The sequence below is a fragment of the Platalea leucorodia genome, assembly GCF_965183815.1.
Source record: "Platalea leucorodia genome assembly, chromosome: 1".
NCBI lineage: Eukaryota > Metazoa > Chordata > Aves > Pelecaniformes > Threskiornithidae > Platalea > Platalea leucorodia.
Genome location: NC_138823.1, coordinates 125669848 through 125692476, shown reverse-complemented (window position 1 = coordinate 125692476; position 22629 = coordinate 125669848). Strand labels below are relative to the sequence as shown.

General features: G+C 37.5%; 2 protein-coding genes across 7 annotated transcripts in view; one reads left to right on the top strand and one right to left on the bottom strand.

Moving 5' to 3' along the window:
• RARB (retinoic acid receptor beta) overlaps positions 1–2856 on the top strand; it is a gene marked incomplete at its 5' end in the record, with an annotated part of 197150 nt that extends 194294 nt beyond the window's left edge. For all 5 annotated transcript variants that reach the window (XM_082325609.1, XM_082325607.1, XM_082325608.1 and 2 more), the window contains one exon: positions 1460–2856. In XM_082325609.1, coding sequence (XP_082181735.1) covers positions 1460–1656 — 197 coding nt within the window. In that variant the 3' untranslated portion in view covers positions 1657–2856. The remainder of the gene's footprint in view (positions 1–1459) is intronic.
• Positions 2857–3024: 168 nt separating this feature from the next.
• Positions 3025–22629, bottom strand: part of TOP2B (DNA topoisomerase II beta) — a 68617-nt gene continuing 49012 nt past the window's right edge. The window contains exons 21-36 of one of the 2 annotated variants that reach the window (XM_082325583.1): positions 21180–21411; positions 19592–19726; positions 18935–19135; positions 17023–17218; positions 16763–16854; positions 15825–15980; positions 15602–15685; positions 14327–14524; positions 13834–13975; positions 11316–11474; positions 10282–10489; positions 9668–9750; positions 9244–9354; positions 4593–4709; positions 3624–3721; positions 3025–3422 (exon numbers count right to left, since the gene is read on the bottom strand). In XM_082325583.1, the coding sequence (XP_082181709.1) occupies positions 3261–3422; positions 3624–3721; positions 4593–4709; positions 9244–9354; positions 9668–9750; positions 10282–10489; positions 11316–11474; positions 13834–13975; positions 14327–14524; positions 15602–15685; positions 15825–15980; positions 16763–16854; positions 17023–17218; positions 18935–19135; positions 19592–19726; positions 21180–21411 (2374 nt within the window). In that variant the 3' untranslated portion in view covers positions 3025–3260. The remainder of the gene's footprint in view (positions 3423–3623; positions 3722–4592; positions 4710–9243; positions 9355–9667; positions 9751–10281; positions 10490–11315; positions 11475–13833; positions 13976–14326; positions 14525–15601; positions 15686–15824; positions 15981–16762; positions 16855–17022; positions 17219–18934; positions 19136–19591; positions 19727–21179; positions 21412–22629) is intronic. The other variant, XM_082325584.1, reaches the window with a different exon arrangement.

The following is a 22629-nucleotide window of genomic DNA, read 5'->3' as shown; positions in this document are numbered from 1 at the left end:
GCCGAGTTCTCTTATCCCACTGTTGAACTGGAAGTTTGCAAGACCTGAAAAAAATTCCTGTGGCTCTGCGCTGGCCTAACCACAGCAACGCTTGGTGCTGCCGCTGACCCCTGCTCCCGAACAGCAGTAAAGCAGATATTTAATGTGGCCAAATTCAGTTCGTCAACACTGCTCTGGCTACAGCTGGGTTTCAGAGAAGCTCTCAGCATCTTTCTGCGTTAATTTCTTTCCAATTATAGCGCCTGCCCCTTTGTTCCCAACAGTTATTTAAGAGAGACGACCTAATCGGCATTCACGCGGAGAGTTGGTCGTTGCCTGGGTAGGTGATTTTTGAAGCTCCTCAGTTAAGGCACGAACTTGAGCGCTGGGGTCGCCGCCGCGCGGGGCAGCGTGCTCTCTCCAGCAGGGACATGGCAGCAGCGGGGATACGCAGCGCATACCCAAAGGTTCTCTCCTCTGGAATGTTTCTTCAATCACCAGACTATTTTCTCTTTAATTTTGTTGGCTTTTCTTGCCTTCCTTCACTTTTAAAAATCACAGATGCTTATTCCATTAGACTCAAATTTTAAGATGATCAGGAATCCTACGCAACATGTTAGACCAAGTATTTGAGCCTGGAGGTTTATGGCTCTGAATTGTCTGATGTTGTCCTGACAAGGAAAATCTTTTTTCCCATCAGCAGCAAAATATGTGAAGCACATTCATGCCTCGGTAACGATTCTGTTCCACACTGTGTATCCTCGCTTTATTTGAGGTGTAATTCCAGACTGCTCCTGTCTCTTTATGGCCCTTACCACTCAGTAGCTGAATGTTTATTAGTGTTTCTGTGTACTTCTGTGGTTAATCAGCACAAGAGAAGATGCCTGAAAACTACAGTAGGCAGCTTCACAAAAAAAGTATCCATTTGCCTGAATTTGCTCTTTTATGAAACAATGGTTTGTTAAATTCTGGTTCTTATTTCACAGCTTTCCATATGGGAAAGAAATGTTCTGACTGAGATCGCTGCAGTTCTCTCACAGGATTGGCCTCACCTATTTAACAAAAATCAGCCAGAATTTTTGTCATTCTGTAGTCTTTGCAGATCCAGTACAGATTAAAAACCATAACGTATATTCCAATTTATAAAGGCGTCTACAGGATCATGGTTGAATTTATTTTCTCAGTATCATTTAATGCCATTTTGGTTCCTTCTATGAAAAGAAGCCGTTCATCCAATTTACCTGTGTTGTCCTATCAGTTGCTATGTCATAACTTTAAATTAATTTGTTAAGGAGAACTCATCTAACTCCTTTCTCTCGTAATGAATGAAGTAGTTCACTTACATGATTTTGTACGCAGGCAGCATAGAAGGAGACACCAAATCCATTAAAATAACGTACCCTGAAATTACTACTGATGATGCTAACAAAAAGGAAATTGTACGAATCATACTAATGGACGTTTTGTTTTCTTTTTAAAGGTGCAGAACGTGTCATTACATTGAAAATGGAAATTCCTGGATCCATGCCACCTCTTATTCAGGAAATGTTGGAGAACTCTGAAGGACATGAACCACTGACACCAACCTCAAATGGAAATACTGCAGAACACAGTCCTAGTATCTCACCCAGTTCCGTGGATAACAGCAGTGTCAGTCAATCCCCTATGGTGCAATAAGACATTTTCCAGCGACTTCAGACATTCCTAATACCTTATGTACAGGGATGAAAAGCAAGAAAAACATTTTTACTGCTGCTTAGTTTCTGGACTTAATATATATCTATATATGTGTATATATATATAGATAAAAACTCAACAAGGACCAAGAAATTTTCATATGTATCGATATATACTCCTTGCTGTTTAAACTCTTAAAACTAGAAAATGCAAACTTTTGAAACTCTAAATCAGCCATTTCATGCAAAAAAAAAAATAGTTAAGCTTCTGTTTTCTCCTCTGAACGTTCAAGACCGCATGGTGACAAGACAGATCTCAAACTTTAAATTCTGGTTGCATTTCTGATGACTTTGTACATACAGATGTATGGCTGTACTTTCTATACTGGATGTTTGGTGCTTTCCTTTTGCCTCTCATACCTAAACCAATCAAGACACCACCCATGTGAAATGGACTACTGTACACATCCAGAAAAGGAAGCTTAAAGGACCGTCGGATTTAGTTTAATATGAAAACTTGTCTTTGATGCCCTCAGTTTGCATCTCTTTCCTTGTAAAAAGTATACAAAAATTCACTGCACTAGCAGAAAAGACATCAGTGTCAGCATTAACTGCCAGCTCAGTTATTCGGATGTCATTTGTTCCACTGTTAATGTCACTTTAAACAAGAAGTGGTTTCTTACCTAGCTGGTGACCTAGCTACACGATTAGCTACTCCATTTCTACAGTAATGATAGCCTCCAAGGCAGAAACGCTTTTCAGTGTTACCATGTTTTTGTTTACTTGTTCACAAGCCATTAGGGAAACTTGATGGGATGATAACCAGCAGACTCATTCACAGCTTTTGAATTGGCGAGTCTAGGGTATTTCCTTAAAAATCAACTGCCAGGAACTAGCTGGGTTATCCGGCCTTCCAGGTGCTAGGGAAGTACAGCTAGGACTTCCAGAAACACAAGGAGAGAATCTGCCTTCTTGGCCTTGTTAAATCACCATGAAGCAGAGCGAAAACTGTGGTAGAATGGTTAACAGATTTAAAGTGTCAGTTTCTTAGGTTTCATTTAAAGCACTAGTGGATTTTTTTTTTTTATATATTCTAGCAAGTCTGTGATGTACTTTCACTGGCTCTGTTTGTACATTGAGATTGTTTAACAATGCTTTCTATGTTCATATACTGTTTACCTTTTTCCATGGAGTCTCCTGGCAAAGAATAAAATATATTTATTTTAAAAAAAACAACTGCGTAGAAGTAGTCCCTCTAGTCCAAATTTTACACACACACGGTAGTTTTCCATTTTTTAATGTTTAAACTTCATTTCAAAAAGCAGGTTTGCTGTTTGCAACCATGACAATTAAAATGTGCTTTAGCACAGCTGTCTAGAACATCTCTACAAGCCAGTCAGACAAATACATGACATTTCAATGAGTAAAAAAGAGCATAAAACTGTAGGTGTAAGAACAAAATGTTAAAATGCCTACACACAATAATAAAAACCATCAATTACATTATCACATAAAATAAGTCAAATGTACAAAAGTTTGCGACAGAAGGGACAAAAGGACAACACAAGATATTGGTTGGAAAACATTTGTGTGCTCTTTGGGCACTTAATTAAACATATCAAAATCATCATCTTCATCAGACTCTGCAAAATATTTAACTTCTTTTCTAGCCCGGCCTGTCCGTGGCTTTGGGGCGGTTTCGGAGGCAAAGCCTGACTGAAAGATTTCCACATCAGAATCCTGGTCAAAAGTGGCCTTCTTGGATTTCTTTAGAAAAGAAAAGACAAATCAGTTGTGATGCTGCGTACGTTTTCCCTTTTAATGCTCAGAATTGAAGGAAACTTTCTCTAACATCTAATGTCTAAACCCCCGTTATCACATTAGCAACCGATAAGAGCAGGTACCTTTTATGTAAAGTAAGGCATTAGGTTCTTTTTACCAGGAGAAAAGAGCATCGGTGGAACTGACCTTGCTTGGTGTTGATTTAGGTGTTTTCTTCCCAGGGTTGTATTCACCTTCATTTTCTGAACTGGATGCTTTCCTTTTCTTTGCCCCTCTACCTTTTCCTAGGTGAAAGAATATGACTTGACTTTATTTTCTTTTTCTTTTTTTTTAAATAAAGCTCCAGAGTTCAGCAAACTTAAAGAAAAACCCTAGCGAAATTACTTCAGTATGTCTACATGTTAAAGTTCAAATTTCATTTACAACTCAAGCTTCTTCACAACAGCCGTAAAACACAATATATTTTCTTTTCTCAGTTTTAAAGCTGCTGTTATACTTCTTCCAAAGTTACCGTTCACCCTAGCAGTTCAAACTGTCGTTCAAGACAGGGACAATCTTCATCAGATCAATGACTTCTTGACTTCTGAAGTACTACAAGTCCTCAGCCACCTTCTGTACTGATTACACAGCATTAATTCACCTTTACTATTTATTTAGTAAATTTACTGTTAACCTCAGCTATCAACACTGGCACATCCTTTACAGACTCCTCTGATTACACCGCTTGGTGTGCTGTCTTGGGAGGACTCTGACAACTGAGAATTGGAATACCAAAGAATTGGTTTAAAAAACCAGAAAACGCTACCTACTAGAATTACTACCAGAATTTTACTGTCTTGTAAAAAGCTGAGATCAAAGAAAGTAAGCAGCATCCAGTAGAACTGATGAACCAAAAAAGCAGGGGGGGTTTGGAGCTATTAAATACATCCCCAACAGTGAAGGAAGGTCAGATAAAAAGTTCAGAAAAGTCAGTACGCTATATTTGTCACAGAAAAGGCTCACGGCCGAGTAACCTACTAGTGATAAATTTACTAATAAATCAATGTGGTTCTAATTTTAAGAGACACCAGTTCTGCTTCCTCATAAAAATGATTGTGAACCTGTGTGCCAGAGAGCAGACATGAGTCTTGAGCAGCTCAGCACCGAAACTCTTACCTTTGGGTGCTGCAGTCTTCTTTGGAATGCCGAATTCTGAATCCGAGTCAGAGTTTACCGTTTCCACCTTCTTGGCCTTGGGAGCTCTTTTAGGTTTAGGGGGCACATCTAGTTTTGCTGTTAGAAGTTAGAGATACTAAATATGTTAAATTCACATATTGGTTAGAAGTATTAAATTTTATTAGATACTCCAATTACAGCATAAATGACAGATATTAAAACAAGATGAGAGGTTTCTGCACTTGGGGAAAACATACTTCAGCTTTTATGCTAAAACTGCGTAGAATAAACAGGAAGTTTCCTTTGTCATACTTTTGAGATGTATCAGTGCATTCAGTAAGTTCCAGTGATTTTGATTAAATCTTTTTCATCTTTTCGAGCACAAAACAGGTTACCAGTAACTAAAGCAACAGCAGAGGTTCTCTAAGTTGGATGATACTTAAACCACGCTTGGATACATTACAGTATTTACAGATAGTTTGCTGCTTGTGACATTTTTGCCTTCACAGCGGTACAACTGCAAGACAACCTTCCCCATGATTACTGCAGGAGTTTGAGAGACAGTGCATCTGACTGTGACATTGTTTTCTGTCAACCTCAGTGAAAAGGAACTTCAGAAAAAGCAGGAAGGACAGGAAGGGGACCTATCTATCTGTGCATTTCTTAAAGAATTTTAATTACTGCCACACAACTAGTCTTGCCATCTTTGTATGGTCACACAATGGGTGAGAAGGGATAGAATCATAGAATCATTTAGGCTGGAAAAGACCCTTGAGATCATCGGATAACGTGTTCTGTATGCTTACAGACGAGTCAGGCTTTTGCAGAACCCTCAGATACGCTGCTGACCTACACTCTATCAACCAACCGTGAATACCTCAAAGATGATGAGATGCATGTAAAAACACTCCAGCTACCAGGAATGCGGACATTTGTGAGAACTCAAGCTTTCATTTATGGTATCGCTACGGGAACACGTTCAGACAACAAAAGAGTGCCTCCACAAACTGTTTGGCTACAATGCCTTAAACTGCTACCTGCTGGAGAGTCACTGCACAGACAGTTGTGCCTTTCCAGCGTTTTGTGATAATACCTACTGGGTATTATCACAGTATTGTCTGTGATAATACCTACTGAGCGGTCCAAGTATCGGGTCCTGACAATAAAAAAATTAAGCCTTCTTTGGCATCATGGATGGGGAAAAAATGGTGTTGGCTATGGCAGCATTTCAGATAAGACCTGGGGAGGGAAGCAACAATGCCTAGGTTGGAAGTCAGGAACGAGCAACTTGAAATAGGTCTCTCTGGGTATCTCAACTGGGAAAAACCAGCTCTATCAGCATAAAGTAAAACTAAGTAAGCCACCAAGATTTACCAGTAAGCCTGGAAAAAGTACACAGCAACTGAAAGCAGAAGAAATACTTTCTAAAAGCATCACCAAAAGTAAGTAGCTAGTTAGGAGTAAAGGAGAGGGCAGTGTTACCTGAAGGTACATGATTTTAGGTCCCGTAAGGCAATGAAGTCCTTCATACAGGAAATAATAGCTTTTCCAGCATAAGAAAAGTAGACTAGGGGACAGGGAAGGGAAAGACTCAGAAGTTTCATCAACTTGAAGATGACAAGCAGAAATTGTGACTAAGAGAATCTTAGTAGAAGAGATCCATTTTAGATCTAGGTGACATTCAACATCAGGAGCTGAAGTTTAGATGTCCTTCTACAGCACCTGTGTATGTTTTGGCCAGGTAATTGTGCCTTGCACAGTTCCTCATGCTGTTAATGTGAAATCTGCATACCAGACAGAAGCCAAGTATGCTCCCTTGACAAGTACAGCTCAGCACATATACCATGAGATGTAACTATCTTCAGCTGGCCCTGAGTCCTCGAGTTTGTTAACTGATGTTAGAAAAGAAGCAGACTTCTCACTGACAAACAAGGAGTTAGGGAGAAGGAAATAACTGGGGAAGGAAAGAGAGTTACGACACACTGCCACAAACACTAGACTGGTTCTTGCCATTAAACAGAGCCTGTCATCACTGGTCAACTCCTGTGAAGTCTGCCTGCAGAACACAAAGTCCGATGGACAGCAAACCTCTTAATTGTTATCTGGTGGCTAAAGTAATGGTGTCCATGGCTTGCAGAACATGCACCTCCCTCTGAACTAACTCTAGTGGGACTCTGAATCGCTACCTTAGATTATATACCTAATGCCTGAACAAGTGGGAAGGACAGCAACTAGACCGCAATCAGCTCAGCCAAGCTCTCCACTAGGTATCGTGACATGACACTGAAGTCTGCAGTGGTGTCAATGTACACAGGCTCTCAAGAAGCCCAAGTTTTTGGTAGAAAGTTCAGGAATGGTATCAGTCCTACAGCTGATGCGAAGGGCATGTCTCAATTCTAGAATCTCAACAGCTGGCTGGGCTATCCAAGGTGAGCAGCTGCTTATAATTAAAGAGTAAGACTGCTTTTCAGATTTCCCTTAGGCTTACTATAAAGCACTAGAACCACAGACCTCTCGAATACTGCACGGAAAGCAAGCTCAGCAGTCTCTTCATCCTCTGTAGTGAACACCAGAGGTCAAGAGATTTCATCTCAAATTGACTGAAGTCTGAAAAGAAGCTAACTCATTCCTATTCCTTTGTTTCTTCTCATTGAGAAGGGAATGCGGCTGTACAGATAGCAAGGCACAACAAATGATTCTTCAGTTTCAGCTTTCTATCCTTACAAATCCAAGCTCCGAAGTCACAGAAAGTCAAACAACTCTGGAACAATTGTTTTGGCCACACAATAGGCATTGCCAGCATAAAGATGAGCGAATGGAATATTACAATATCAGAAAACGGGTTTTGAAGGGGCTGCTGATACAGGCCATGAAGATTAGAATCAAGGAGACTGCTAACAGGATACCAGATGACCAATGAACTAAGCATGTTAGGTCATCACTGCACTGTCAAACAGTAATCGTGTCTAATCTGGGCAAAGGAGAAGAGATGAAAACTGGTGAAAGCAACCTGTCATATTGTTGTGCACTGAGAGGGAGACTTAGAGTGTCCCTAAGGCTACTCTGAAGGCAAAAATTTAACTTTTGCTTGAAAGAGAGCCTGTTTATACCTATTTTGTGAGTGTAAACGTTGATTAGAAACTCAGAAACAGATCACAGCTGTATTTTAAGGTTTCAAGCTAGGTTAATGCCAACTCATCACATCCAGGCCTTCAAAAAACAGAGAGGGAGAAAGAGATTGAATGTTAAATTGCATCCATGCCTAGCTACTGCATACACAGTTCTCTCTTGTATTTACTGCAGTACAGAAGTTAACATAAAAGACTATTCTATTAGAGATCAGCTACTGCTGTAAACAATGTTCATTCATTGTATTATAGAACTTTACTAGCCAAAAGTGTTTGAGAAGCATTCAGACATTTGCTGATTCAAACAGTTTACAAAGTAGGTTAGACACAATGCAGCAAAAAAGAGATTAGAAATAGGGAAGCAATGGGGGAGAGGATGAAAAGAGGCTGCAATTCACTGGTACCTAACATATAATGTAAGATTTTTTTTTTTCTCATTTTTAAAAGAGTAAGTTAACTATTGTAACTGGCTGCTTTCTTGCAGATTTCCTTGAGATATCTTTTCTGGGAAGAATTAATACATTAAGTTCAGCTGCAAGTTGGTCAAAAGAACTTTTAAAAAACAAAGCCCACAGTATCACAGGAAAAAAAATGCTTTTGGAGGACAGAAGCTTGAGCAGCAAGAAAAACAGAAATTATCTGAAAGCCATACAGGAAGAAAGCAAAGATCTGAAAGCAACAAAACCCCGTCTATCGCGTCCTAAGAACTGTATTTTACAATCTATTTAAACTACTATTAGGTAAGAAAAAACATCATTTTCACCATTAATTATGGCCAGTGTCTGACATAATCTTTACAACACACTTAGAAACAAGTGCAAGTCTTTCTCTTAAGAGTAGAACTAACAACAAATAAAACAATATTCCCCAAGGTAGACAGAGAAAAAAAAACCTTATTTCTACAGATACCCAAGCACAACCACAGAAACAAATCCAAATAATAAACACGCTCCTCTTGGAATTGTCCTTAATTCCACAATGTAAGATCCTGCAAGATGCCAGTTCTAACGGCCTGACTAATAATTGAAAGAATGTATACCTCTGAAGTTTGAGGAGAGCCTTTCATCCTCCATTTCAAGAAGAAAAACAACCGTGCCAAGCAGAACTTACTGTGATAGCCTACTTAGGACATAAATTTTTCTTGGGGATTCCTCCTTTGCACTTGCTCTCCTTCCTTTTAAAGTAAATAAGTTAGATCCATTATAGAAGACTATCTTCAACCCCAAGGTCATAATGTTTCACTTATTCCCTGAGGGTAAAAACCTCCCATTAGTTAAACTAATCAAAGGCTGAACACCAGCTCCCTATGTGGAAAGTATTAAGTTTTGACACTACGATAGTCAGGGGGAAGAAAGAAATTAATATCATTAAGGAGCTGGAAGAAGTTCACACCCTATGCTGAATTTCGAAGTTCAAAACAAATAAATGCAGTTCCCACTTTGAAGATGTGAGGAGACAATGCAAAGGTGCAGGAGGTGAGTTTTAAATAAATGGACTGGCTTACAGGACAATCGTATACGTACCCTTTTTAGCAGCTACTGTTTTACTTGGAATTTTCTCTGTTTGTTTTGGGGCAAAAGACGATGAGAAAACAGGAGCAGAATCCTCTTCATCACTGTCCAATTTTGTTGTATCTACAATCATAGAGTATGTTTAGAACAAGATTCGTTCACTGCATATTTTATATCATCAGTATTAATTACAGTCAAAATTAATCTCAAAAAAGTGCTTCCAATAGGCTAGGCTATGGATGTACTGTGACTTTCTTATCTATGATACAAGCTTTGTTCCTCTAAGGATCAGAACCTACTTGTCCTTTCCCCTTTATAAATCCAGACATCCTTCTTCTAGAACTGCTGTGTGAAGTTTGTGTATACCACATAAACTCCCTAATATATTCCATAACAGTTGCTGTAAGATTAAACAGATCAGTGAAAACAAGCTCACCATCATCTGTCTTCTGGGAGTAAGATGGAAAAGAGAAGATGTTCCCAAAATCTTGATTTTTCTTGTCTTGAGACGTTTTTCTACTTCCAAACAGGAAAAAGAAATTATGAGTTGCAATAACTACATACTGAAGTATGCAGGCATTATAATATCCATATGAGATTAAATTCCTGTTTTAGCACTACAAAGCATTTCTAGCATTTTTGTATGTGCTTGCAGCAGTCTAACTCCTAAAATCATCACTCAGTCATGAACTTCAGGCATTTAAAATTAACAGAATGACATTTTTTTCAATAGTTCTCTACACCAGACTGGCACAAGATGGAAAATGGAGAATCTTACAAAACCCAGTTTAATAGATGGTTACTGACAGTGTACCATAATTTGGTAAATCATGTTTACCTCTGCATAGGTCAACTGCAAGACTGAGATAACATACGCTTTAACTCCTTCCTAGTGTATAAATTTTCCTTTACATGGTACATGGTACTGCTTTTTTCTTTTACATGGTACATGTAGAGTAGTAACAGGTTGATGTTTCTCAGTTTTATTCAGAGACTTCTGCATTCAAAAAAATTACTAGTAAAGAAATACTGCTGAGTTATAGTACTTACTCTGGAGACGGCTTTGATTTGGCTGGGGAGAAGTCATATTCATCTTTTTCTAAACTGTCTGAGGGAACGAACTCATCCTCTCTGTCATTTGTAACTGGAGAGGCTTTTACTTTGAGCTCATCCAAATCATTATTATTGTTGGCATCATCATCATCATCGGCATCATCTTCTTCTTCTGAGAAGTCAAAAGTATACTTGGGCCTCTCAGCTAAAAAAAATCACATATATACACATTTCAAGATAGTTGTTTATGTTAATACATAAACAAATTAAAGTGGAAGTCACTAAACAATCCCCGCCTCAGAGTATACCAGACAAAAGACTGGGGGAAAAGAAACTTGTTTGATCCTGCAAGAATAAAGGGACATAATTTGCCAAACATCTAACACCCCTTGTGGCTTGCTCAGATACCTTCAGCTAACGGCACTATAAAGACACCACTGTGTAAGCGCTTTTAAGGAATGAGAATCCTTCACTTACAATTGAGGTTTTCTTCAATCTATCATTTGAACATTATTCCGAATCAAGTGCTTGAAAAATTGGTCAGTAATTTTCCAGAAAAATCTGTGTGTTTCTCTTAAACTATCAAATATTTCTATATTTTCCAAACTTTCAGTCTCTGATATTTTTGCTTTTCATGGACTGCTCAGAATTTTTTGATAAATTTTTACTAGACATTCAGGCTTTTGGGCCTTATTTGACAGTATAATTGCATTAGAGTATTTTTTTGTTTATTTGCAATGCTATTATCTTGTCTATTTCTTGGATAATTCACTAGCTTTGTGTGTAATTTCTATTCTAGTGTTTAGAATAAGGGAAAATATTTCTGGACCAAGTTACAAAATCTTTCATATCAACTCTTAAGTTCCTGGTCTTGACATTAAGAGTTTTTTTACTAACTGCACAGTGAAGAAAATGTAATGCAAGCTACCTGTAGGAGATAAAGTCCTAAAGGAAGTCTATGGTCAAAGGAAAATGTAGGTTTCTAGTTTAAACTTTCAGTCACAATGCGCAATTCACAAAAACTTGGGTACCTGCAGCTCTCCTAAGCAGAGAGTCTCTTGGAATAATCACAGGCTCATTCTCTTCTAAATCACTTTCAGACTTCGATTCATCATCTGACCATGGGTTTCGTTTCTTCACTTTTTTTGCACTGGACTTTGTAGATGATGGTGTTCTTCTTACCCTAGTACCTGCCACAAGTAAAGCATTTGCTACAGTCAGTGTAAAAAATATTTTCATCTTTTCTAATCATTTATGATGCTTAAATTCAGCATAAATTTTTATCTTAAAAAGTTCTCCTTAAATGTTGTAAATTTTCTTCTCCTTCCTGAAGGAAAATTTAACATGATTAAATGATTTCACACATAACCTAACCTGCTGCTGCCAAACAAATTTGTTTTATGACTGAAAAACATAAAAGTCTCTAACTTGAAGTTTTAGCTCCTCTGCAGTCAAACTTCCATTCTTTTAAAGGCTGCTGGGGTTTTCCAGGACAAGAACAACTAGTTTTCCATCATTCGTGTAACATGATCAGGAACAGTTTTTGGAAAAAAAACAGTTAACATGGGAAGCAGAGGATACCCTATTGGGGGGTAACAATGTGGTCAGTCAACTGCAGGGCAAGCTCAGGTCAAGCTGGGCTAATTGGCTCTGGCTAGATTTGAGCTGCATGTAGACAACTCGGCCAAAACTGTACTCAGTTAATCTTTTCAGGTTGGATAATCCCCTGAATAATTAAAACCAGATCTTATCTCAGAAGAAGTATTTGCATAATCACTTTTTATTCTTTTTTTTTTTTTTTTTAATAAAAAAAACCCAAAAAACCTCACACTTAAGCCTTCCTTTCTGTGTTTAGCTTTCTTTTTTGTTGCTGTCCTGTATTGGGTTTGCATGGCAAGGTTTTGGTAGCAGGGGGACTACAAGGGTGGCTTCTGTGAGAAGCTGCTAGAAGATTCCCCTGTGTCCAATAGAGCCAATGCCAGCTGGCTCCAAGATGGACCTGCTGCTGGCCAAGGCCGAGCCCATCAGCGATGGTGGTAGCACCTCTGTGATAACACATTTAAGAAGGGGAAAAAGTTGCTGCGCTGGCGAGAGGAGTGAGAATATGTGAGAGAAAGAGCCCTGCACACACCATGGTCAGTGAAGAAGGAGGGGAGGAGGTGCTCCAGGCGCTGGAGCAGAGATTCCCCTGCAGCCTGTGGTGAAGACCATGGTGAGGCAGGCTGTCCCCCTGCAGCCCATGGAGGTCCACGGTGGAGCAGATATCCACCTGCAGCCCATGGAGGACCCCACACCAGAGCAGGCAGATGCCCAAAGAAGGCTGTGACCCCATGGGAAGCCCATGCTGGAGCAGGCTCTTGGCAGGACCTGTGGACCTGTGGAGAGAGGAGCTCAGGCTCAAGCAGGTTTGCTGGGAGGACTTGTGACACCACGGGGGACCCACACTGGAGCAGTCTGTTCCTGAAGGACTGCCCCCCATGGAAGGGACCCACGCTGGAGCAGTTCATGAAGAACTGCGGCCCATGGGAAGGACCCACACTGGAGAAGTTCGTGGAGGACTGTCTCCCGTGGGAGGGACCCCACGCTGGAGCAGGGGAAGAGTGTGAGGAGGAAGGAGCGGCAGAGATAACGTGTGATGAACTGACTGCAACCCCCATTCCCCGTGCCCCTGCGACACGTGGGGAGAGGAGGTAGAGAAATCAGGAGTAAAGTTAAGCCCAGGAAGAAGGGAGGGGTGGCGGGAAGGTGTCTGAAGATTTAGTTTTTATTTCTCATTACCCTACTCTGACTTGATTGGTAATAACTTAAACTAATTTCCCCAAGTCGAGTCTGTTTTGTCTATGATGGTAATTGGTGAATGATCTCTCCCTGTCCTTATCTTGACCCATGAGCCTTTCATTATATTTTCTCTCCCCTGTCCAGCTGAGGAGGTCGAGTGATAGAGCGGCTTTGGTGGGCACCTGGCATTCATCCAGCGTCAACCTACCACATGCCCCCCCCCCATTACTACGTATTTCTCAAACAGTAATAATAAATTCCTACTAACAGAGGAAAAAGGAAAGTTAACATAGACATTGGTTAGTCTGCCAAGCCATAATATGCATAACTTTTAAAAGTCAGAATGACTATGTCAATAGGAAAATATATTTATTGAATCAAGTTTTACAATCTATACTATTACTCAGACTGAAGGTGAGTGCCATGTCCTTCAATGTCAGAGAGCATGCAAACTAGAAATTTCAGTTTACACAGAATTAGTCTAATTATGTAAAAATAATCTATTTTTCTACTCACAAATTCAAAGATTTGGACCCCCCCCCAAAATCAAATGTAGAAAATGTAAGATCCACCACCCCGAGAAAAGCAGCTTACATAGCAGAAATTTCAGCAGAGTACTTTCAAGTGTTTCCACACATCTCTTTAGGGAAGAAAATCAGATGAAATAGTGATTATTGTGGTATATTTCCCTCTCACTATGTGTTAAAAAATTATTTAATGCCTAATTAGTATACACAACTAAGGTTAACTATGACTGTGTAAGGATCTTACCAGGCTCCTTCTTCTCTCTCTTAGGTTTAGGGGTTTTAGTTGCTGTGGCTGTATTCAGTGAGTCATCCCCACCACCCTCAGCTGGCACACCACCAAATTCTTCATCAAATTCCATTTTTATTGCTAGAGAATCAGTTTCACCCTAAAAATATGAAAAAGTTGGCCAAAATAAAATAAATTACACCTTTATATTTCAAGATAGAACTGGCATAGTTTTGTAGAAGCTAATAAATGAAAGTAGACTAGTATATTGACATTTGTTGAACAGTCTTGGAAAGAAGAAATCTCAATAAAAACACCTGAACAATAAGTAGTCACAAGAGGCTTGCAACCGTAAAAGAAATCCAGTATTAACTTCTTCACGCATTAGGTCAGCAAAATAGTACAAATACAGCATTAATGAGGCCTAGTGGTTTGGATTTATGCTACCAGAGTAGAAAAATACAGCAGTGAAATAATAAATAATCTAACTATAGCAATAGTTTTGATTTACCTTTTTCTTTTTCAGCAGTTTCCTACTGGCATCAGCTTTCATGGCAGATGTAATCTGTGGAACTATTCTTCTGCCAAATGGTGATGGCATGGTCTCTTCCAACTGAAGTTTCTTCATCTTGGGTTTACCAACTTTGCCTTTTATTGGTTTGCCAACCATGCCAGCCAAAACATCTTCTCTTTCCTGCGCTTCTACTTTCTAACACAGAAGCAGGGCAGGGTGGGGGGAACACATGCTTTTTTAATGAGGACAAAGTGGAACATGGTGATTTTTAAAGATTCATCTCCTTTTAACATGGAGCATAAGACTTCCCTTAATTCTCACTTGAATTGTGAAACACGCTTTCCAGTAATGGAAAACAAATCACTTAATCTTGGTAAATTCTTCATTACTCTGTGCAGTTAAAAAATACACTTTTATTCAAGATTAAATAAATACGAACTTTTGGACACTGCTAGACTGAAAATCTTTCTTTTATCAAGTTTCTATTTCTCATGTATGTGTCCGGGTACTGATGTAACTTTTCAGTATTTCAGCGTTTAATTTAAGCAGCTAGTTTCTAAAGTCATTTTTTAAGGCACATTTTCCAGTCTTTTAATCAGCTTTTTTTCACGGTATGAACATATAGCTGAAATACAGACATCCAAACAGAACACTTCCATGAACACATAGAGAAATAAAACAAACGTCTTATTTCTATTATCCCGTGTCACTTCAAAAGATTACATCAGCCCTTTCCAGGCAACATTGAAAGCTGAGTCTCAGCAAGTTAATCCACCAATACGACTTTACCTTTTTCCAGAGTTACTGATGAGGCAAAGTAAGAGCCCCTCATATAGTACTTACGGTCTACACACGTTGTTCCTACATCTACAGCTTTACATTTGACAATACAATTGTGAGGCAATAAGCCTCACAACCAGTTAGATCATGTAGAACTACTATAATTGTTACTATTACCAGTTACTAGTCCCCGTTTTTTGCGTCATCTGAAAACAAATTTTCTCCTGGTCATTTTTCTTTTATCATCACTGACTTGGAAAAAACATTAAACTGTATAGATGTAAGAGACAATCCCTGAGGAACACAACTAGGAATGCAAATACCCAATATTGATTTCCCACTTATTTGGGGGTCTATCTGCTTTTAATCCAAAATGTGGCATTTTTAATTATTTTTTTCTTAAATTTCAATACTTAAATTAAGTAATTCATGCTTTTAATTAAATTAATTAAAATTTAATATTTTTTGAAAGATATGTAAAATAAAACATACTTCAAGCTCTTCAACAAAGGCTGCTAAATCTTCTTTCCAGAGATCTGAAGAAGATTTCCTTTTAAGGTCATTTAGTTCTCTCTCCTAAAACATGAAAGTAGTGTATAGAATGTAAGTTACTAAGTTACAACTAAAGTAAATACTATCGAAGCTGAACATTCACAATTAGACACATTAGTAATTACTATATCATTTCAGAACAAGCCTTCCATGGTGTACCAACCTTTGAATCTCTCTGCTTAATTAGCTCTTCTACCTTCTCTTTTGTGAGTGACCACAGAGACATGTTTAAGATATAGTTAAAGTCAGGGCCAGAAGTTGAGCCAGAAGCAGAGGAAGCATCATCATTCGGGTTCTGTGGGTCCTCCTCTTCTGCTGCCTAAAGTGAAATATTCATGATTACAAGTATGAATAATCTTAGCTCTATCCATGAATCGTAACGCTGCTCCAAAGCACCATCATAGAGTAGTAAGGTGTGCCCTCATAGATTCAATAACCTTAATATTTTTCTGGACCTTTCCAAAAGGCCATGTTCCTGTAACCTTCTATAGTTGGATTATTTAATCACTAGTTTCATCTTTCTATGGTAAAGCATGAAATTAAACTTGTCACATATCTCTTTTGGAACAATAAAAAAAAACCTCTTGGGTTTTAAAAAAGCAGAAATAAATATAGGTCAAGGTCAAATTTATTAAGGTAAGTTCAAAAGTCATAGCTTTATAATATTCATGTTTCATTACAGAAAATAAATAATTACATTTTGCAATCATATGACAAATAAATAATAAGGGGAAAATCAGTTATATGTGTGGGGTAACTGATGCAGCATTTTATGTATCAGCCAGTCAGAAATCAAGTTGCCAGTTTTGATTTGGGTACATTAAGAAATTCAGTCCTCTGCATTCTCATTTTCAGACTTGTATTATGTAGTTTTCTTCTAAGAATTACCCATATATGATACCAATATTATGTGACAATATTTTTGTATAAGTTTAATGTATTTTTAAAAATGGAAGCCAAGAAGGGGTAATGAATAATCTTTTTAAAGTGTTATGTTTGTTACAAATCAAGTTAGACTACTAGAAAACACACATCTGAGTAAATTAATGTCATTTATAACATTATCAGTATCACATATATCCAGCAATTTCAGATTATTACCTTTTCCTGTGCTTCTTTCCAGGCTTTTACTGGATCAGATTCATAACCTCTCTGGACCAACATCTGAATCAAATCTCTTTTTGATCTGTTCTCTACAAGACACACACACACGCACGGGGACAGGGGACGGGACGGGACAGAAAAAGAAAGAAAATCAATGTCATGAAAATAAATGTCTTACCTGCAAGTACATTCTACTATATTTAAATAATTTCCAGATTTCCTCCCATTGTTACGAATTCTAACTTACATTTACTCACCTATGGTAATTTTTCCTTGTATCTTCTCTAGAACAAAACGAGCTTGATTGTTAAGCTTGGTAGATTCTGCACCCAACATTCCTACAAGCCATTCCTTGCGTAAACTATAATAATGTAATCGCAAATCAAAGAACTCCTTCAAGATGTCTTGCACAGTTTCATACTTCTTTAAACATCCCATATGATCAAATAGCACCTATAAAATACATAATATACTACTTTAGAGAGACTGCATAACAAACTTTGTTAACCTTTGTGTACGAGTTTATTTCTGTTGCACATATACATGCACCATACAAAAAGTGGTATTTTGAAGGCTCACTATGGAACTACACAGCACATAGCTGGATAGATTTTATATTTATTATTTATTATTTATTATTTATTATTTATTATTTATTATTTTATTCACAAGTAGATTTAAGATGAGATTTATGGTAACACGTTCGAACAGAAAGACAGCTATACAGATAAATATGCCTGAATTCAGTTGAATGACTAATTTTATCTAAATATTAAAGCACAAGTTCCGTAGCACCTAATGATTCACAACTATTTAACATAACAGTTGAAAAGCATCTTTAATAATCTTTCAGTTCAGCTGTGAAATCTGCCACTTTTCGGCTGTGAAAACTGCCATCCTTCAAGTTCAAGCACAAACAAAGTAAGAAATCATTTTTACATCATAGGTGGAATCAATCCTGCCTGACTTCTGACATCTCCAGTTTAGATGTTTATAGGTGAACTAGTCACCCTAGGCACCCTCTACAGTCAAATGAAAGAAATAAGCCCCTCTAGAGGGCAATTCATCCATCTAAAGTATCTGTTTGGGAGTTGGGTGAACAATGACTAGCTCACATAACTTTACAAGATGCTTATACTAGGGCAGATTAATTCCTACACATACACAGAAAGCAGCCCTTACTATTTATTTCAGTAGGTACAAAACGCAGGATAAAGCTGCAAAATATTTTGTACTCTGTTAAACATTAATTTGACGGCAGATTCTCACAGTAGTTCATATGGTTGTTTAAGCCTGTGAGCTGTGATACCATCACCTTGATTTGCTAGATTTGCTTTTCAAGCACAATCTACAAAATGGGTTGAGCAAGGCCATTTTCCTCTTCCAATTCTATGGTCTTTAATTTATTTTTAAGCTATTTTCACATAGCTTTTGATTTACACAATAATAGCAACAGTAATGGTATTTTTGCTTTGTGATATCTGAAAGTAGTGTCTGCCATAAAAAAAAAAATAGAACTGTTTTTTCAGTCTCTGTAAAGACAAGTAACAACCTGTCTTTGGAAGTATTTGGCAGAAATTATCTTACAATTCTCTTGTAATAGACAAGACATATATTTACTCACATTCTTACTCCCATCTTGATACAAGCAGAATAAACCATATGATTAATTCAGATCACTATTATGTCTTCAGCAGCTTTAGGATAGTGTTTTCTATACCTTACAACCTAAAATGGACTTTATGTTGGTGGAAACATTGGATCATTTAACTCCTATTAGAGGAGTAATAATCCTGCATAAAGTGCAATTTTGAAAATGTAACTTGTCTCAAGTTTAAAACTCAAATCTAATTATAATATGGCAGAAAGTTATTTGTATGATCTAGTTTACATTAACCATTTTTTGTTAGCTGCACAGGAAATTTTCAGTTACCGGAAACTAACCATCCCGAGCCTGTCTAATTTGGTTTGAAAGATTCATCAGGACTAAAATGGATTTTCTGATCCATACTGACTTAATGTTTGTCATCACTACAATTTTCTACTATTCAAACAATTGCAAATACACAATAGACTATTCAATACCAAGTACCAAAGTACACTACACAAACATTTGAGTTTACAACAAGAAACTGTAAGGATTCTGATAGCCAAACATGAAAAAGTTACCATAGAATTACAAGTAAGACTTGTTTGAAGCTTAAAAACTTTGTGCAATCCAGCAGCTTCTGCCTGTGCAAGTTTTTCTTCTGTCATCTTCACAACAAATTTCACAGTCGTATCAGTGTGGTATTCCTTATAGTCAGAAATTAATGCTGGAGTTTTTTCAGTCCCATTCAACATAGGTTCTAGAACCTGTTCTTTGTACACCTATTATAAACAGGGTAGCAAAAAACAGAAATACTTCTTAAAATCCCTAATTCCTTAAACCAACTGAACAATGTAAGATTTCAAAGCTTTGTGCATTACATCTGATACCAGTTAGAATTTACAGAATCAGTATAGCTCGCAAAATGCAGGCCAAGACTAGCACAAACATAAGAGGCATCTAACAAGGACAGAAAAATCTACTCAAAAGAAAAAGGGGATTAAATATTAATTCAGCAGGAGAAGCAGGTATTCTTTGCAGTATGGACAGTAGATGGCACAAGTAGAAAACCATCTTTTACAAAGGCACACAAAAGAATGAAACCATGTTCCCTTCCATGTATGTATAAATCATCAGAAATTGTGTTAAAAGTTCATCTGGATGTAGGATTAAATAATTTAATAAGGAACTTTTCATTGTTTTTGGTTTTTGTGTAAATGTATTTCACTGTTACTTACCTGCGTCCATGTCCTTACAGGAAGCTCTGTAATTTCTACTGTGTTCCTGTCCACCACAAATATTTCACCGCTGACTACATACTGGTTTTGACCAAGTTCCTGAATGGTTCCTTTGAAGTTTTTGTAGTTTGGGAGCTGAAATTGAAAAATACAGCACAGTGGTAATAATCTTTACAACAAAATGTTGGAAAAATATTTGTTTCCCATACACCATACAGCTCTCGCTTTATATTGCACTAATCCATCAACCAGCCTCTCATGCCTGTGAAAACCTCAAGTCATAGGAAAAATACTACAGAAAAAAACAGAATACACACATGCAAGTGACAGGAGCAAGTATGTTAACATCTACCGAGTAGATACATGATTAAGAAGATGCAGCTGAACCCAGTGAGGTGGTGGGGTTTTTGTCTGCTTTGTTTGTGGGGATTTTTGTGTTTGTTTTTTTTTCTTTTTAAAGAAAACTGCAAGCACAGATAAGGCATGACAGAAAGCAGATTAACACCCCAGTCTCACAATAACTTTACAGAAGTGGGGCTACCTCCCCTAACCATTTTTTCATTCTTGTGCTGTTTGGCAAAGATAGTGGAACCCATCCAGTTTGAAAAGTAACTAACAGGGTGGGGAATTTTTTTTAACTGAATTGATTCCCTTATCCAGCTTACCATGCAGCCACAAACACATACCAGCATACAGAAAGGAGCTAGATGGAGGCAGAACTGCCTCTTTCAACCACAGTGAAGCTTCAATTGACTGTGAGACTACACAGAAGGCCTAGGAATCCTAAAGGAAGGGCAATGGATTACATTAATTTTAAAAAAAAAAAAAAAAAAAAAATCTATTCTTTGTTCGCAAGAATTTTCAAAAGGAAATTCACTATGTCATGAAAATTGATACTGCACACTCAGTGAACTGTGATCTAAGAAGAGAAGATGTTTCTGCTTCTATGACTTGGTAAACACAGCAAAATAGCAATAAAGTAAAGGTTACATTATCTGTATTTTATCTGTTCATTACAGATATTCTGGGTTCACCCAGGTATTCTTCCTGTCCAAATTTTTTCAAGTATACACCACTTCTGAGACTTACAAAATTTTAAATAAAGGAACAGAAGCTAGATGGAGTTCAGAAGCTGCTGATTTTCTTGAACTGTGACAATATCTTCTCCTATGCTTACAGATATATAAAAGAGAGTATAATTCAGACAAGACAGAAGAAATGTTAAGTTTGGCTGAAGCTAAGTAGTAGTACCTCAAAAAGGAAAGAGTGGTACAACTTTTTACTCTATTGCCATGTCATAACTATCCTGTAAGACTTGCAACTGTGAAGGGTTACAGTCAGCAGACTGAAGAAAAAGTCCTCCGAAAAAAGTGGAAAAATACAAATTGCAATGTTTTTCCTTCAAGGTGAACTTCTCCAGCCTCATCCCAACAGTCAAGTAAAGCTCCTACATAAGATTACCGGGACAATCCAACTCAGATGTTCCAATAATCAAGCATTTCTAGAGGGATATGAATTAATTTTCTAAGTACAAAATAAGGTTTGTTTAGGAAATATATAAAATACCAGTATATACTATTATTTTTACCATTGGGTGGGGATCTAAGCCATCCAGCATTCGTCTGACATTGTTTACAATCTCTCTGGTATCGTAGTTTGGAAGTTTGCAAGCCCATCCAGTACCAATTCCTTCAGCTCCATTTACTAAAACCATAGGAATGATAGGAATATACCACTCAGGCTCTACGCGTTGGTTGTCATCATAAAGGAATTTAAGCAAGTTGTCATCCACTGATGGAAAAAGCAGCCTTGCTAAAGGGCTTTAAAAAAGAAAAAGAAGAAAACTGTTTATCTGGAGTCCAGTAAGTAAAATACATAATGCTTTAACAGTCCATGGGTCCAGATACAATCTATTTGTAGATATTTCTCATGTCTTCCTTTCTCTTTGCCATTCTGAAGCTGAAAATACAATGTATGTACTACCTGAGAAAAGGAAGTTCTTCCCAATGGAAGAGTGTGTTCATAACAGATGATGTTTCTTTCCTTCACAGTAACATCTACACGATACACTAATAAGTGATGACATTTAACATCTACAAAAATATCATTCTTTGAAGCATTCAGAACACACAGTTCAATGTGACAGTAGGTCACCCAGTAATAAAGCAAAACAGCATGCAAATAGTTGCAAAACTTTGTTGCTTAATTGCAGGCCTAGCAGTCTCTCAAAATTCTACAGAGGTTTTACTGGTGACTCCTTTTGCTCATCTAGAACATTGTCCTGGGTGAATACAATCGCCAGCATCTCATGCAAAAAGGAAAATGTACAAAACTAGGTTGCTACAGAAAGAACGTATATGAGAAAGGGAATAAAACCTGATACTTACATATAAAGCTTTAAATTAGAGGAAAAGAAGAAACTACAAGGAATTTTAGCTAAAATATCACACTGAAATTAGGAAATAAAAGAAGCAACATAACTTATAAAAATAAAATAATTTACGTTAAGGAACACATTCTAACACTCTGCACGCCAAATTGAATTTCAAGGTATTCACTGTGAAAAATCAGCATAATTAAATTAGGTCTTCATAATTAATTATGTATGTGTAATTTAGCTTCATATGAAGAAACTCATCCAAAAGGAAAAGAATCCATCTCAACGTTCAAGTCTACACTGAGTTGCAGGACTTATCACCAGGTAGCAATACACTTCCTATTGTGAAACTAAATAGATTTCACACTGAACAGGGTAACTTAAAGTTACTTCTGCAAGAAGTATTTAAGTAATTTAAGATAAGTAACTAATCTGAGTGACCTACATTTTCAGTCTTCAGGCTTATGATTCAAAGTTCAATTCCTTAAAAGCTACAATTCCCACAACATTTCTATGGAAAAATCACGCAAAAAATCCATGTGCAAAAACACACTTACAGATGTAAAGCAGAATTTGAGCTTCTATCAAAATATTTCAATCCTCCCCCGTTCCTCTCCCACAAAAAAAAAACCCAACTGTAGTGTTGTGAAAGGATTAGTTT